The following is an 18,508-nucleotide window of genomic DNA, read 5'->3' as shown; positions in this document are numbered from 1 at the left end:
CACCTCCAGGTTCCCTGATGGGGAAACAGTACCTTGGCAGAGGCTGCGCTCTGTGACAGGCGGCTCACTGACTGCGACGCTGCCAGACGGAGGCAGGGAAGTGAACAGGAAGCTACCTCGGGAGGCTCCACTCCCCCGAGCCCACGAGCTTCCCACCCGGTGGCCCGACCCTCGAGACCCTCAAGCCATGAGGAAGGGATAGAGTTCCTTCCCCTCCGGACTGACCGCCTCACCAGCCTTTACAAACTCTATTTCCTCCTTCCTGGAAACCACCACTGCCCCTCAGGACTGCGTGCTTTCTCAGTGGTGTTCCCGGACATATTCAGAGAAGTTCAAAATGGCACCTCAACCTGAGCCTTTCACCTTCTGCAAGGAGCTGTGGACGCTGCGGCAGACGCACGAGAGAACTCCCTCTAGGCTTCAGATGTGACGGAAAGCCCACGCAAACCAGCAGAGGGCCTGGCGGAGTCCCCGGAGAAGCCGAGTTTCAGAGGAAAGCGCAGCTGCCTGCTCACCAGGGAGAGCACCCCCCCACTTGACCAGAGCAGGCTGAAGCACAACCCTAAATACAAATGGGAAAGGGAAATAAACCAACTTCAGAGTGACAGAGACCACTAAGAAAAGGTGCCATGAAAGAACCAGCGAGACTCTGTCCAGAAACACTGGGTCTGCTTTACAATGGAGTCTCTGTAAGGGAATTCCCACTTCCTGGGATTGCAGGTGACAACCTTCTAATCCTGAGACCAGACACTCTCTGTTGAGGCTCTGAAATGATTTTTTGGCAGCATGGACCAAGTCTCCTTTGCAAACAAACACACAAAATAATGTCACCTCCAGGCTACAGATTTCCATCAAGTCAAACCACATCATCCTTACCTCAGTGGGGTGGGGGAGAAGGGAAGGGATCCGGTTAACATCCTTCCACTGTGACCTGGTCACCAGAACATTTACAAATCCTGCCAATCAGCCCCTCCCCCATTTCTCCTTCCCCACCTCCCACCTCATGTCAAAAAAAAAAAACACCCAGCGTTCAGAAAAGCATCTCAGAATGCATACCACTACATCTGCCAAACTCTGGGGCTGGTGAGTTTTTTGCTTCCAGATTTGAGTCACCAAAGCTCATCAATTCTCTGTTCTTACTCCCTGGCAGACTCCCACAAGGGATATCCCATAGGGAACTAGACTTTTCCATATTGAACAAACAGGGTACATTAGTCCAGAAACAGCTATTCCCCATCCCTGCCAAGCGTATGGTCTCTGCAATGAAACATTTCAGCCATGCCTCCCCCCGGGGACAGGCTTTGGGTCTGCAGCCTCCGAGAGGCCTTGCTGCTGCCTTCAGCACAGCCAGATGTGCAGCAGCGTCTCTGGGTTTGCAAATTAAGCTCTATACCCATGATTCCCTCCAACCATCCCACCCAAGCACTAGAGAGTCATACGGATTTCGGAGGGTACATGAAAGATCTGAAAGGCGATGGACGAAAAGAGGAAGGGGTGGGTGGGTGGGTGGGTGGGTGGGTGGGTGTGTGTGTGTGTGTGACTCTGCAGTGGCATGGCAGCACAGGAAAGAAGACAGATTAATCTTTATCTGTCTAGATTAAGAAACTGGATGTTCCTTACCTTTCAACTGGGAGTTGTGTACAGCAAACATGTTGATGGTCATAAGCTGTAGCATGCGGGTACTTCCAATAGGAGAGGGGCTGTGCTGCAGCAACACCTGGAACTCCTTGAGGACCTTCTCAGCCACTGCAGGGAACGTCTCCATCCTACAAGCACAGCCAGCCCATCAGTGAGGCATATTCCCGAGAGCACTCAGTGCGTGCACGCACACATACACGCACTCATTCATTCCTTTCTTCCCTCCCTCTTTCTCTCTCTTTCTCAGAAAAGCAGACAGCTAACACCTAGGATGCTTCTTTGACTTCACAAACCTTCCGGGTACCCTAAGGTTGTGAACAAATTTAAAAGAAAGACGTGTTCAGGGTTTAGAGATGGAAACAACTCAATTTTTTGGATAAATCACCATGAGTTATTACGCTTTGGTATGCTATTTCCTAACCTCTGGCAATAACTGGATTCCAGCTGAAATCAAAGTTTCTCTCTGAAACCATCAGTTTTTCTAAATAGTGAACAAATTTCCTTTAAGCTCTAAGGCCAGCATAGTCCCCAAACTCTCTAGTATGAAAACCATATTCTAGGAAGAGGTTTGTGAATCTAAAGATTCTTCACTCAAAGCTTCACTTCAGAGAGGCTCTCAGACGCAGTTCTGCTGCTGTCAACTTAGGGACCAGCACACGAATCGTTCCACATAAGGACCCCAAATGTCCCCTGGAGAACCCCTCAACCGGGGGCCCCGATGATCTGTTTCAGCCTTTCCTGAGCTGCTGTCCTCCTCCCTCTCACAAGGGCTCTGCTCATCAGGGTCTGTATGTTTTCAGGCCAGTGGAAATATAATGCCCTGGCCAACTGCCACTCCCAATACAGGAAGAGCCTGTAATGTAGGGAGGCAGAAATCTAGCCAGTGACCCGGCGCTCCTAAGGAGAGGTCATTCAAACCGCTGCTTGCCAAACGTGGCCACAGAACAGTGGTGCATGCCTGGAGCTCCTCTGGCAACGGGAACAAACCACAGCTGAAGTCCTCAGAAATAAAAAGCAAATTCAAACTCGGTGCTAGAGAGAGAAAAAAACCAGGCACATGGGCCTGAGGGCCACGCCGAACAATTCACGGTCACCAGAGTATCTTTTCATCCATCCTCACACCCCCTCACAAGCAAGCAAACTGCTTGTGGTCCACAGCTTGTGTACTGGGGTGAGGGGAGAGGAGGGTGAGGAAGAGCTCCAGCTTGGATTAATAAGTAGCTTCTGGAAAGCCACAGGGAAGGGAATCCTCCTCAAAGGATACAACACAGTCTCGAGTCCCAGGGAAAGGTGCTTCTGCTTTCACCTGAACCTCAACCCTTTCTCCGGTGTGTAGTAAGCACCCTCCCCAGGCTAGAAAACTCCACAGCTTTCTGAAAGCCTGGCAAGCTTCATTCCTCGCCCTTGGAGGCACCTCCTGCGACTGACCCCCCAGCACCCAGAAGTCATGCCACAGTTACGGGTCAACTACAGTTTACGTTCCAGTGCCCTTCTCTGCTGAGCTGTCCTCGTTTTCATTGGCACAAAACATGCCAGGCATTTGCTTCCTTGCCCCCACATGCCATTTCAAGTGCCACCCCACCCCACACTCTGCCGCCACCACCCAACAGCAACAAAACTACCAAAACACACTGATTTTCTCCCACCTCTAAAAAGTTTCAGAACCATTAAAACTCTTGGTCGGTTTGGAATGGCAGAGAGTGATATGTTTGGGGCTGGACTGGATCCATTTTTCCCCCTGGGCTGTAACAAAGGTTTCATTTTAAACCTTGACACTGTGCAGCACTCCTTCTGGTCGGAGGTGGGGAGGGGGGCTAGCACTTCTCATTACGAGAATCGCAGAGTTCACTCTGCTTGAAAAGCAGCCACACCGGGCGAGTCTCGGAGCCATGTGTCTCTGTGTTGAAAGGCGGTAGAGAGCCAGCACAGAACGACACGACAGAAGTGTCACGTGGGACGGTCCTGCTTCGAGGCTGTGTCTGAGGAAGACTCTTTCCCGGGATGCGAATTGAAACAGCCATTATCACTCCCTAGGTCAGACTTAAGGCTCAAACGAGCACCAGGCCAAATGTCCACATCGTCTTTTTTTAAGTTAAAAAAAAAAAAAAAAAAATTTGCTGTTCACCTTTCAACTAGTTCACAATGATTAAAACAAAAGAAAAAGAAATCAAATGCATAAGGGTATGAGTTAGAGTAACTCCACTTCTGAGATACGAGGGAAGATGAAGTTCTCAGACAACATCAGCTTTGTGAGGCAACAACTGAAGGACATGCAGATAAAAGATTCTTCCTCAGAGCTCGATAACGGCATTTCTCGTACCCAATTTTGTAACCAAAATGCTCTCTGGTTTTGGTCTCCAATTACCTGTAAGTAGTTTTATTTCTTTCTCTTTGTTCCACTCCATATTGCAGAATGAAAATTATACTAACACTGGGATAATGACAGAATACAATTTGTTTAGGAAAAAAACCCACAAAATAAAATGATGGTTTTTATGGCTACATAAGTAATTATGCAAATGCAATAAAAAGGTCTAAAGAATACACAACCTGGTATCCAGCATTATCTCTTTGGAGGGCACAGGGGTTGGGAAAGAGTTGAAAGAAATTTTAGAAAAGCACACTATACTTTTACAAGGAGATTTTTACATATTACTTATGTAATAATTGTAAAAGTTTTACACAAGAAGCAGCAGCAGTAGCAGCAATAGAGAAAGAGGTGAGAAAGCATAAAAAGATGGCAATTTATAACAGCAAAATACTGGAAGCAGCCTAAAACGTCCAACAACAACAAATAATTAAGATGGCATATCCATACAACTGAATTATATTTTTTAGAAGCTGTATTAGATTGTTTTTAAGTTTAATATATATTAACTGAAGACAGTTTTAAAGTAGTTTAATGTGATCCCTTTTATAGATATTTATAAAAAATAAATAAGAGAATGCATGTGTGTGATGTATGGAAGAGAAGATAAAAATATACATCAAGTGTTAACAGTGGATAGTTATCTCTGGATAGTGAGAATAGGAATAATTTTTTATTTCTTCTTTTTGCTGGGTTTTCTAAATATTTTACAACGAGCACTGTATACGGTAAAAAGATTTCCCCTACGATGGATACTTCTGGCTTTTGTATATAATACACTTCTAGTTTTAAAAAGTAAATCAAGACACAAACATAATATTTTTAACAATTCGAAGTCCAAAATAAACACATGAGTCTTTGAATTCCAAGAGATCTTGAAAGTGTGCAAAGAGCATGACTCGGCAAGCAAGTAAAAAACTAAAGTGGCAACTTCAACCTAGGCTACAATGGGAAGCTAAATTATTCTCTTCGTCACGAGTCCCAAGTCTACAGATGGCCGGCCTCCCGACCCCTCAGAGGAGTCCCAGGCGGGTCCGCTGTGCCCCTCCCCGGGAGAGCCAGTGTCTGTCAGGAGCCACACAGCACTCCTGCCCGATTCTGTTCCCTGAGCCCGGGAGGACTCTGGCCCTGTCTTTTAAAACTGTATGATCACTTGTAGGATGTGCATTTCTCCGGCTGAAGTGATCGCTTTCTGAAGAGATCTCAAGAGACACCTAGTCTCCTGTGAATGGCAGTTTCAAGAAATCAATCTTTCAGACAGCACTGGGACCAGACTCGGGTGTGACTCAGACAGTGAGTAACGGGGCAGGACCCGATCTCTCAGATACTGGGGAACACAGCTGGCCTGACAATATTCTCTGCGGAAAAGAATCAGGCTCCCTAATTTTCCTTAACATCTTGATTTTTAAAAACTGTACAAGATAGGAGCAAACCAATAGCAAAATCAAACCAAACCAAACAACTCGGCCGTGTGACAGGGTAGCCATGAGAAACAAAAATCACAGGGCTATAGAACATAAGGACTGGAACAGACCTTGGAGCTCATCTGTTTAAACTACTGATAAGGAAACCAGAGCCCACAGACGCTCTGACTCGTTCCCTCTCGAGGTCTTAGAACTAGTCAGCAGAGAAAAACAAACTCTTCTTGGCACCTGATTCCATCAAACACTTGGAATTTCTTTTTTTGCCAGCTGCTGAGAGAAAGGAGACTGGTGTGGCACACAGTAGGCCCTCAAGTGCACTCGGAGGCAGCAGGGAACACGGGCCCAGAGGACGAAGACTGGGAGGGCCACGCTGCTGGGGCTTTTCTCAGCAGGCAGGCGGGACAGTGGATGTGTCTTCAGCTGCTCCCCATTACAATCTCCTCACTCTTAATTCATTTTCAACGCCTCCCACATTTCACATCTTCTTGGTAATTAGGCAGCAGTCCATGTTGCTGTGTGTGGCTTGGGCTCATCGCTTTTCTGGTCTTACAGACTTCTATAGTTTGGGGCTTTTTTTCTTTCCAATAGAAAAATTATTGCTGTTTCTCTGCCTTCCAGAATAAATATGGGGCTCAATTCTCTTTTCACCTCCAAGAGAGCACGAGAGGAATACTCACTGAGGGGCTGAAGTGCCCAGAATTTACATGCATTTTCCTCATGTGAACACTACTACAACTCAGTGTTCATGAAGGTGGAACTAGACCGGCCTTATCTTTTTGCCAACAGAGTTGGTTATATGCAGGAATAGAAGAGATCTTGAAAAATAATCTGGACCACAGGAAACCACCTCTGACAAATGAGATAATCTGCTCATTTTTCAGCAGAGAAGAAAATTCCTGAACACCTTCCCTCTGTGAAATTTTCTTACATATAACCCAAACCTCTCCAGCTGCAACATAAGCCTATTTTTCTCTTGCTGTCATCCCACAGAAATCAAAACTATTTGCTTATGACTCTAATAGTTAAACACAGTTAGGGTACCCCCAACAGCTGTCTCTAAGTAAACCTTTGGTTATCTTATTTTTAAAAAATTCATTTATCTTCTCAGAAATCATTTCTAGCTTTTTTTTTTTAAATCATTATTGCGACTCTTTTCCAAACTTCCTCCAAAACACATCTAAACATGAGAAATTTAAAAGGGGGAAAAATAGGGTTTTAACTAATGCATAATCTGATTTTATATATATATATACATAACACATATATAATATATATATATATATCCTAAACATTCCTATATTCTGGACCAAGACTTTTAACTTTTTTAGTCCCAGAAGTTTCTAACAGAGCTGAGAAATGCCTACGGCAGTGGTTCTCAATCAGGAGTAACTCTGCACCACAGGGAACATTTGGCAATGTCTGGAGACATTTTAATTGTCACACCTGGGGGTGAAGGGAAAGGATGCTACTGGCCTGTAGTGGGTAGAAGCTTTGGATGCTGCTAAACACAGGACAGCCCCTACAATTAAGAATTATAAGGTTCAAAATATCAATAGTACAGAGGTTGAAAAATCATGCCTTAGAGCAAACATGGTACATAAACATTCAAAGGGCAAACACAGCAAAAGGAAAAACAGAGAGAAGATGCTGACAACAAAGGTACTAAAGGAAAGATTTTTTTTTAATGAGAATTTTTAAAGAATAAAGAGATGAAGAATCACAGCACCTATTTTAAGTGTAGTACAGTAGTTTTTTCTGATATGCTGTGCTATTGCATGAAATAATATCGTCTTACCCACCCTGAAACTGCAGCTTCACATTATTCACTAGTGACTGGCCTGGGTCTACGATGACCCAAAAGAATTCTAGATTCCTTCTCTCCAGTCTTTTGCAATCTACCCATTTCTTGTAATGATTCACTTATTCCTACAACAGCTATTTACTGAGCATCAACTACATGCCAGGCACTAGGGTTACAACAGTGTTGAGCAAAAACTCCCACCAGAGTAGAGCTGGCGTGGGGGCGGGGGGTGTTGCTACTGAGGGACCTAGCTTCCTTTGCTGAGTGGTTACTTCACACATATATCTACTAGCAGACAGGCATCTACTGGCACTGCTCCAAGTTTTCCAAGTCATTTCAAGACTACGGCCATCCTCGTCACTCTTGCCCAGGTTGATGATACATGAGTATGTAAAAGGCACAGTTTCTAGTCCGCCAACACGTTCAACAGTGTTCCTCCGAACAGGACAAAGCCTTTCAGCTTCTCCCACTAAGGAAACCTTCTAGAGCGTTAAGAGATAAACTTACAAGGTTATGACAGAAAGCGAAAGGGAAACACAACAACTGGAGCAACTGGAGTCTAAAACAAGCACCTCAAAGGGTAGTTCACCAGAAAACCTCCAACTCAGAATGTATTCAACGCAGAGAAGACCTGCGGGCACTGCCACCTGTTCCTCTCCTGGAATAACAAAGCACTCAGCACAGGGGCGCTGGCTTCACAGTCAGGAGAAACTCTGACCCACCAAAAGAACACTCGAAACGTGGTCTCTCCCCAGAGACTTAAAGCGCTAAACGACAGGGTCTCCCACACACCACCTTCCCTGAGATTTATCTGGAAATCCATGGTGGCCAGTGAGACTATAGAAAAGTCTCAGCATTGACTGAGCTCAGCAACATGGTGCCAGACACTGAGCACAGGAGGAAGGGGTATGGTTTGAAGTGGGAGAAACTGTTGGAGGAAAAAAATCACTGTCCACTCTTTTTCCCTTCTCCTTAAGGGAAAGTGAGTGGATAGTATTTTCCCCCAAGGAGGACCCCTGGCAGCTGCACCCAGGGACTGAGCATGACTTCCTTGAGGAGCTCACTAGGGGTTGAGCCGGAAGGCAGAGGAAAGAGAAACCCAGAGGGATTAGGGTTGGGGGGTGGAAAAAGACTGTGGTTAAAAGGGGGTTTTAATAAAGGTAGAGAAAGGGGAGTCAGAGGGGGGGAGAGTAACATTTCCCAAACTTCATGAGCACTGGAGGAGAGTGAGTGGAGGGAAGGGGAGGGAAGGTGGAGGCCCCTAAGAATTCACACCCTGTGCCCTCAGTTACAAACACAGTCTAGTTGCTAACAATATTAAATTCCAAAATGACTTGTAATGTAGGAAAATAAAATAAACATCCTGCACACTTACCCAATCCGGGTAAACAGCTTCCCATGGGCATGGAGAAAACTGAGGATGAACCTTTTGTTCAGCTGCATGGGAAAAAGAGAGAGGAGAAAACAATTAAACTTTCCCCAGTTTCCTGTTACTGAACAGAGTCCCTAGTGACACAATAACCTGGCCAGGGTCTAAGGGGTGGGCACTAGGGATGGGAACCAAATGAACATGCCCAAACTCTCACACAGACCCAGAGCCCATGCCCAACAGCTGCTGCTCAGCTGAGCCAAGAGGACTGCAGGCTCAGTGAGGAGACAGCACCCCCTGCTGGCAGCAGTGCCTGAGTGCAGGGAGCGAAGCACTGAGTACCAGCCAAGCAGCGCAGAAAGCAAGATGCCTGTCGCCCTCTGCCATCTACAAGTCACTCTGGCCTCATACAATGAAAATGAAACAGAGACAAGGGCAAGACAGGAATAATGATGATCCTGCATAAGTCCATACTCTTACTTAAGAGCTGTTTTTCTATGTACCCCAAAAGCAAAACTCTTCTTTGGAAACCAAGGGTAAGGAAACCCACCACTAACTAGCTCATCAAATTGTATTTCTCTGGCTTTTAAAACCAAAGTTAAAATCTTTCTCTTTTTTCTTCTTTTAAATAAAAACTGAGTGCTGGTTTTTTATGTGAAATCCTCTGACTTTTACATGTTAGCTACTAACAACAACAACAAAAAATTTAAACATTAGGCAAGCCAAAAACATGCATCTGCCAGCCATATCTGGCTCACATCCATGAGTCACCAAATTTGCAACCTCAATTCAAGGTTCTAGAAAATCTACTTCTGTCAAAAACTAGGAGAGAGATTCTTCTGAGCAAAACAAGGGAGGGAAAAAACTTCAAAGACAGTAGGAGTAATCTCAGAATCAAACCCTATCATCCTCCCTGGTCTCCTGGAAGAAATGTGCTCAGGGCCTTGTAACCAGACAGGAAGAAGGATCAAGAATCCCTCAAGAGTGGGTGCTTAGGACAAGGAACGGTCCAGCACCCTGGATGCTCTGCCCAAAAGGCTTATACTCTTGCAAAAGAGAAAAGCAATCAAATTGTGGCAGTGCCACCAATTTCACACGGAAACTGAGTGTGAGGAAAGGGGGGCATTCTCACCTCACCAGCGACTTCAACCACAAACTGCATGTAATCTTCAGTCTTTCAGTCTTTATTTTTGCTTAAACGAATTACATTTAATCAGCAACATCAGATCAAACATCGAATTCTGGAGTTAAAAAGGATACTTTAAGGAAGGTAACCTGTCTCTATAGAGAGGTGAGTCAGGACTGGGGGGACACTGGGTTCCATGAACAGAAATGAAAGATGAGGAATTGCTGCAAAACGAATGGTCAGTGGTTCTGCCATGGTTAGTGGCAAGGCCTGGGCTAGAATGCAAAGGAAGGTAGTGGAAACTTACCCCTCAAACCTCTGCCACTTACCTGCTACGGGGTCTCAGGCAACAGATGTAACCTCCCTGAGTTTTCCCTTTTACACGATGGAGATTCAACAAATGGAACCTCCCAAAGATTTCCCTTCTGCACAGTGGAGACAACAGTGCCTCCCACGCTCAGCGTGCTGTAAACACTCAACTGTCAGCCGAACATCCTCTCCCAACAAGCAAGTGGTAAAACGTTAATAACTGGGGAAACCAGGTGAAGCATATGCAGGAGTTCTTTGTATTATTCTTATAGCTTTTCCATGGGTATAAAATTATTTCAAAATAAAAAGATAAAAATACATATTTCTCTCTATTCCTGTTTTAACTCAATTGTCCCTTTTTCCAGCTGTCAATCATAAACTGGTTAACTCATCCATAACCAGTTATATTTATACATACAAGGTCATTGGATAAACAGTATTAACCCATTTAATTCAAGCCAGTTATTATCCCCCAACGCAACACAGCTCAAAAACTGAAGCAACGTAAACCAGTATATGGCAGAGTTAGAACCTGAACCCAGGTCTTCTGACTTCAAAACAGTTCTCCTCCCCTTAAACTGCCATCTGTCTCAGGAAGAGAACTGGTGAGCTTATTCATGAAGGGCTGATGAGGGAAGAAGAACACTAAAAGAGTAGTTCAGTTTTCTCTTCCAATTTTCTTTACCGATTAGGCAGGAAACATACTGCGTGACCCACAACGCCTCCTGCAATAAAATGAGCGCACCATGGGTTCTTTTAATACTGTGATTCTAGCTACGTATTTCCCAAAGGTCTCACCCTCAGGGTAGCAGATGACTCCGACTTAATTATCTGAGTTCACACCTACCATTAGTGTATTTTAACTGTATCCAGTAGAAAGCGGATTTCGATGCATTGTTTCTCAACTAGTGACAGTGAAGGGAATCTTAGCAAACTCAAACTACACACACATTCTCTCTGACCTTGGTTAATGAGAACCACTGCTTTATTTTTAGTCTGAAAGTACCTGCTACCCTAAATATAGTTTATCTCTATTTGTCACCAATATTCTGAGCAGGAAAGGAGCTAAAATGTAGATACATTGTACAGAGAGGTAAAGCATGCTATTCTGAGAAAGATTTGTTCCACGTTGATTAAAATGGGACTAAGCATCATCATAGATATCAACATGAAGTCAGCACATGCTGAGGCAGAACTTTAGGACAACTTAACTGACACCAAGTCCACAGTAAGGAAGGTCTCAGTCTGAGCTTCCTCTCTCTCCAACACATCACCCCGGACTGGCCTCACGTTTGGAACTTCTCGATTCTTAACAGGGCACTTGGATGGTCTCCCAGGTGGAGAAAGAACCACTTCTCCTCGTATGGTGAAGCTATCTGCCTCCAGACCTTCCTTGTGCAATTACATACTGGTCACCAGAAACCAAAAATGCTTCTTGGGTGTTAGCGCTGAGAGGTGTTAGAATTATTAAAGGGTGCCTGGCTCTTTGGTTCAAAGTCCAAAACCAACTCACTGTGGACACCTGAGTCTTCTATACCATCTAAAAGCAATGACCCAAAGAGACACTAATAGTGGGTACGACACTCACAGTAAAGTATACCGGCCATTAACTATGGGATTATGAGTTAAAATGGTTTGGGTTGTTCTTAAACTGTAAAATGGAATTTCTACCACTGATGTCACCTAACTCAGAGCTAAAAGGATAAAACGAAATAATACAAATTAAAGCATTCTGAGGAGTTAATGTCTTATGCCTGTGGTGGTTATCAGCACTCAGAACTGCCTGAGTGCTCTGTGAACTGCAGAGCAAGGAAGGAGAAAGAAGCTGCTGAGAGGCAGTGAGGTATCACCTGAGGAGAGGACTCTGAAATATGCCCAATTTCAATTTTAGAGAGCTGTTCCTCCTTCGAAAGAGCTGTATGGAAAACTGAATATCTGAAAAGTTAATCATTTTAAGGACAGTAGGAGAAAACTTAATATTAAGAGGAACTCCAGCATGCATCTTTAAAGGGTTTGGGGAAATATAAACTATCGTTCTCTAATTTATTCATCTGGAATGCCTCTACTTTTATATACCAAGTATTAAAAATGGCTCTATACCTGTCGATATGACACAACGTGGGGGAAGGCCAAGTTTCAAGGGTACCTGTTAGAAACAGTCAAGGACTCTCAGAGCCTGCCATCAAAGCCCAGTCATCACCTACCTCAAGTGCTGAGATTACAGGGTGGAGAGGACTGGGAGCACAGAGATGAAGCCGCCCACCTTCACCCCAGTGCCCCCTGCCAGGTACAAGCAAGAGGAGACTAACAAGACAGGGTCCTCAAAGCCAAAGAACTTGCAGTCCAACAATAAAAGGTAAGCAAATAACATATGAACTTGCCAACTCCCCATTTATGCCCCGAAACCTAGGACAAGGCCTTGTGACTATGAGGGTGACAGGAGGACTGTGTTTCCCTGTCACTGTCCCTCGGGCAGAAAAGTCTGTGGCGGGGAGATCTAAGATGACAGAGAAAGTGAGGATGTAGAACGTGGAAGCCAAAGGGTAAGTCAGCAGTATAACCGCCATACAGTAGGAACAAAACTGTTCATTAGAACGTCCGGGATTCCTCTTTCCAGGATACAGATGAAGAACAATGCAAAGGCAAGTCACGTGGCAAGACTCAGATGCCTTGTAGGGACAAGACAGAGCAAACCACAAAAATCAATCCTCAAATCCCAAAGAGCCCCGCCAAGGCGGAGGTGGAGCAGGTATGGTGAATTACTCCTCACCTTCAGTTTCTTCTCCCCTGAACCATTCTGGGCAGGATGACAGCTCAATTAGCTCTAATTAAGCCCAAACTCCATGTAGCGATGTCCTACTTAAACGGCTGGACTGGAGCCATGTGAACTCAAGTGTAAAACACGCCTCTTAAAACTAGGGACCCCTTCAAACAACAGTTCTCACTCTCACACAGCAGCTTAGTGCTGCCTCAACAAAGTCTTACACGAAAGCAATTTACTTGCTATTGCTTCATTATCTCCCCTACTTAGAGCCAGCAGACCAGAGGGAAATGGGGCTGAACGGCAAATCAGCAGTCAGCTCCGGAAAACCCGGCGAGCAGGGGGACAGCCGAGCTCAGAGTACTGGCTGGCTCTCGGGAGGGTGACTGGCACTAGGTTTAAAGAAAAGAGAAAGAATCACGCATCTGTGACTATTCTGTATTTATGGCTTATTTGTTTACGGGGGTAGGAAGTGGTATAGAACAGTTTGAACAAAGACCACTGAACTGGGTTCACGACCTGGGTTTGAATTTTGGTTATGCCACTGATTTGCTACACTGTTGACAAGTCACATAAAATTTCTAAGGCTCTTTCTTCAATAAGATGAGAAGGCTGTGGAGGAGGAAATGACAATCCACTCTAGTATTCTTGCCTGGAGGATCCCATGGACAGTTCGGACAATCTGTGCAGTCCATGGGGTCACAAAGAGCTGGACGTGACTGGGAAATTGAGAACACACACGTGCAGGTGCTGGGTTCAGCAGGGCAGTCACGGCGAAGGAAGCTCACGCGGGATAGGGCAGGCAGGCGTGTGAGCGCCGGTGGGGGAGACCACGTCCTAAGATGCAAGTGTGTGCAAAGGAAGGAGGTGACCGTATGACCCAGCAATCCCACCCCTTGGTATATACCCAAGAGAAACAAACACATATGTCCACACAAAAACTGGCACACAGATGTTCATAGGTCATTATTCACAACAGCCAAAGAACAGAAAAACATATCCACTGATGAACAGACCAATAAAATGTGGTCTCTATCCATACAATGGAATAATACTCAGTATAAAATGTAATAAAGGTTTTCAGTGATGCAGACAAAAAATAAAATGAGAAGGCCGGGTGAGATGAGTATCAGCAATTCCACACCCCTGATCATGTACACATCACAAGAAGGCCTTCTGTAAAAAATACAGATTCCCCAGGCCTTCAGGATCAGAGTCCTCCGGGAGGGGAGAAGTAGCCTCAGAGTCAGCATTTTGAAAATGTCTCCAGGTAATTCTGAAAGACAGACAGACTAGGAAACCCTGGGCTAGATCATGGGTCAGCAAATTATGGCCAAAGGGTTTTTTCGTATGGTTCATGAGCGAAGAGTGGTTCGTATGTTTTTTAACCACTGAAAAAAATCGAAAGAATTTTTCATGACACATGAAAATCATATAAAGTTTAAATGTTGGGGTCCACAAATAGGGTTCTACTGAAACACAGACACACTTGCTTGTTTCGTATTGTCTGTGGCTGCTTTCCCCCTATGGAGGCAGAGCTGAGTGGCTGTAGCAGAGAGTGTATGTCCCAAAGCCTAAAATCCTATCTGGTTCTTTCCAGAAAAAGCTTGCTGATCCCTGGGCTCATCTGTAACACTGGGGTCTCAAAAAATGTATGGATCTGCACAACAGTTGAGGGCTACCACTCACACAGTGGAAACAGCAATGATGCTCCTGGCTGTTTTAAAAGAAGCGCCACCCCCCAGGAAGTTCTGACAGCTACCCTTCCACCTACCAGTGCAGGGGAATCACCAATCCACAGTGCTCCTTCCAATTCTAAAAGCCCAAAGATGCAGAGTTCTAACTAAACTGAATCTCTCTTGCCGGCTTCTCAGCAAACACCATCCTGTTCTGTGATGACAGCACAAAACACACCAAATGCCAAAGACTGCTGCTCCCACAGCTTTTGACCTCAAATGCCCCGAAAGCTAGAGAGAAATATGAATGGGGTCTCAAGGCTTCCAGCTTGGAAGCCACTATGAGGCTAAGGGGCCCGGTGAAAATACAACACATCCAAGCCCAATCAGCATTTCACTTGGACCAGGGGGCCAGAAGTTCTCCTAAAACAACCCTAATCAAGGGAAAGTGCCAGACTAAGGTTTATGAATCCCTGTGCTGTGTGGTCTGACAACCTAGAGCTCAGAAGTGCCACCAACTTAGCATCTCAAGGTACACAGAGAAAGAGAGAAAGTTCAGCCAAAGGGCAGCACTGTTGCTCTGACTGAGTTACTTTCTGAATGAGTCTTCTTTCTGACTCATCTCTCTCAAAGAGTCTGGGAACTCTCATGCCCATCCACCCAAAAAAATGGGGGAACTGGGACAACTCTGCATCTGCACAAAGTGGGAGAGAAGAGGAAGGGCTGAAGCGCCCACTTGGTGGTCAGGTGGACGACTAGAAAATAGCTTTCCAAAGGCACATACACAAGTTCAAACCATCTTTTAAATGAATGGGTCAGTAGTGTGTTGATGATGGTGAGTGAGGTCCTTCTCACCCTGTGTCCACCCCACTCCTTCATTCATTCAACAAAAACTGACTTACCATCGTCTAGGTACCTGACACTGTGCATGAACTATGAACAAAGCAGAGAGAATCTCTGCTCGGTGGGTAACACAATTATAGAGCACCATGATTGGGCAAGTATAGGATGCTGTCTACTTCCACAGTAGAAGCATCAGAGATGTCCGAGGAAAAGTACATTGAAGAGTCACGTCTATGTGTCTTAAGAAAAGAAGACAGCGTGAGTGATGTTCCCAAGAGTGGCACGCTGGCCTGGCCAGGTGAGTGATTCTGCAAGGAGGAGGCTGGAGAAATAGGCTGGGCCAAGTTGCAGAAGTCCCTGTTAAAGAGTTTGATCTTGATCAAGTCACTGAATGGTTTTGAGCAGGGTAGTGACAGAAGCAAAGCTCTAATTTTAAAAGGACGTTCTGGCTACTGTTTAGAAATTTTAGCTTTTTTTGGGGGGGAGGGGCAAGATAAAAGTGTTCAGAGGCCAGGAGACCAGTTTAGAAACTGCTGTAATCCTCCAGTGGCAACAGAGAAAAAAGAGGGAAGACAAAGAAAATGATCATTCCATGCTCAAATGATCCTTTGTCCCTAATTCCCAATGGTTCAGTTCTAACTAACTCAATTTACAGAGACCAGCAGTGGCCCAGACCAAGTAGAAGTCTTTAGAATCATGTAGAGGTCTTACTCAAACTAAGTGAAACACAGATTTCATCTTTAGAAATAAACTGGAAATTCTCTTATTTCCTTTCAATAATATTTTTAAACAGCCTAGCATAGTGTTTGTACTTAATATGTATTCAGTAAATGACTATTGAAGAATCTATTAAAATATACAGATTTGATAATGGTAAGGTAGATTATCCAGGTAATACACAGAAAAAAAAAAACTCAAGAAAAACAGTCCGGTACTAATATTAATGCTGGAGGGAAATAACATACTCATCACCATGAGCATTTAAATCTCTCTCTGACAGACTCACAGACTAAGAGAACAAACGTGTGGCTACCAGGGGGTAAGAATGGGGGGAAGAGACAGGGAGTTTGGGATCGACATGTACACTCTACCGTATTTAAAATGGATAACCAACAAGGACCTACTGTACAGCACAGGGAACTCTGCTCAATGTTCTGTGGCAGCCTGGACGGGAGGGGAATTTGGGGGAAAACGGATACACGTATGTATGGCTGAGTCCTGCTGTCCACCTAAAACTATCATAGCGTTGTTAATCTGCTACACCCCAAGATAAAATATAAAGTTTAAATACATATATACGTGTGTGTGTGTGTGTGTGTGTGTGTGTGTGTGTGTGCAGGTATATATATATATATACACACACATACCTTTCTGGAAGATAATTCGGCAAAATCCAAAAGTGTTCAAAGAAAAACAGTACTATCAGGAATTAAGGGTTTTGATCCTGAGTAATTGCTCCATCTGCCATATTCCAGCTCAACAGACTGGCCAAGAAGAGACCACGGCTAATGTGAGAATAAAAGCCAAAGTCCTTACAATGGCCACCAAAGAGTCCTGTGTGATAATCTACCTCCTCTGCTCCTGCAGCTTCCTGATTCCTGAACGTGTCAAGCACAGTCCCTCTGAGGACACGTGGGAGGAGGGTATGGTGGCCATCCTGACCCTCTAGCCCAGCAGCTCCCCACCTTTACAGTTCACTGGAATTGCCTATGAATTTTTGAAAAATACGATGCCTGGCTTCTATCTTCAGATATTCTTTCTGATTTACCTCGCGAGGCAGTGAAACCTGGGCGTCAGGATTTTTAAAAGCTTCCCAGGTGACTGTACTGTACAGCAAAGTTTGAGAACTGCTGTTCTGGTTTACGCGCTCTTATAGCATTTGTTGCCGATTTGTACGCACATATCATGGCTTTGTGGACTTTGTTCACCACGGCCAGCAGGCTCATACAAAGTGACCTGCAAATTCATGGCGAACAAACAGCCTGTCCAGTCTGGTCTCTGGCTGTTCCTCCTGCCTCCCCTCTTGCTGACAGAGAGGTGCCCTCAACTCACAGTGTTCTCACTGCTGCCACGCCCAGTCTTCTGTCTAATGCCTTCGCACATACTCCTTTATATTAAATATGTCTAACAAAGCCCTACCTTTCCTTGCTTAAACCCCTCTTCCCAAACCCTACCTCCAGGCTGAGCTTGACACCTTATCCTCTAGACGCAGAGACTGTTTCACATGCCTCTGTGATTCTGGGTCTCACGGTACATCTTAGTCACATACACGTCTGTCTTTAGACCAGCTCTGCCCACAGCATTTCTCCACGGTGATGGAAATATTCCTTATCTTCACTGACCAATACAGTAGTCACTGGCCACAGGTGGGAAATGAGTGAAAGGTGGCTCCTGGGACTGAGGAACTGAATTTTTAGTTTTATTTCATTTCAATTAAGCAACCACATATGGCTAGTGGCTACCACAGTGGTCAGCTCTGCTCTAGGCTGATGTCCTTTAGTGAATGATTTGTTTCTGTATCTCAGGACAAGAAATGATCAACAGTGATGGACAGTGGGCTAAAGACATGGATGGATGTGAGTTTGCTCTAAGATTACAATACTCCCCACTTTCACAATTTCTGGTGTACCCCCTGGTAGCAGGAAAAGACACACATTCTGAGGTACAAGTGAGGCTCAGCCAAGGGAGCAAAGGACTGGAGGAACCATTCTACTCTTTTGCCCAAATATATAATTCACACAGCATGAAGTGTGGCCTAATAGCTGATTTTAACTATTCGATGGCACCTTTCAGAAGCTTGGGGGCAGCTCCCAACTAAGGACAGGTTAAATTTACAGAGCTTGCTCTGTGCTTTAGGAGTTAAAAGTACCATCAAGCTACTCAGACACAATTCAGACTCAAGTTCGCCTAGCCAAACAAAGCAAGCATTACGGTCAGCTGCCTTAGTGACAGTCAAAACTTCCCCAGCACCTTCTCCGTGTAAGGCACATTTCTAAGCACCTTAGGACTATCGGCTCATTTCACCTCTCCACAATCCTGTGAGGTAAGTACTACTATTATTTCTATGTTACAGATGAGAAAACTGAGCACAGAGAGGTTAAATGACCAGCCCAAGTCTGCTTCCAGACTCTGAGCTCTTCATCTTTCACCTCAAAAAAAAAAAAGGCAACCTTTTGGCAGAACCAGGAATGAC

The 18,508-nt window shown here is 44.9% G+C and overlaps 1 protein-coding gene across 12 annotated transcripts in view; it reads right to left on the bottom strand.

Annotated features, from left to right (window-relative positions):
* SMG6 (SMG6 nonsense mediated mRNA decay factor) overlaps nt 1–18,508 on the bottom strand; it is a 200,673-nt gene that overhangs the window by 144,845 nt on the left and 37,320 nt on the right. For 11 of the 12 annotated variants that reach the window (XR_015148077.1, XM_086359686.1, XM_086359690.1 and 8 more), the window contains exons 9-10: nt 8,607–8,668; nt 1,621–1,766 (exon numbers count right to left, since the gene is read on the bottom strand). Coding sequence is in view for 11 of the 12 variants with exons in the window: in XM_086359686.1 (XP_086215812.1) it covers nt 1,621–1,766; nt 8,607–8,668 (208 nt within the window). In the remaining variant the exon portion in view is untranslated. Of the gene's footprint in view, nt 1–1,620; nt 1,767–2,059; nt 2,425–8,606; nt 8,669–18,508 lie in introns of those variants that run through there. The other variant, XM_086359696.1, reaches the window with a different exon arrangement.

This window comes from Bos grunniens, chromosome 19, assembly GCF_055505025.1.
Source record: "Bos grunniens cultivar Pamir isolate PY7600 chromosome 19, Bosgru_T2T1.0, whole genome shotgun sequence".
In the NCBI taxonomy this organism is placed as follows: domain Eukaryota; kingdom Metazoa; phylum Chordata; class Mammalia; order Artiodactyla; family Bovidae; genus Bos; species Bos grunniens.
This window is presented reverse-complemented; position numbering and strand designations above follow the sequence as displayed.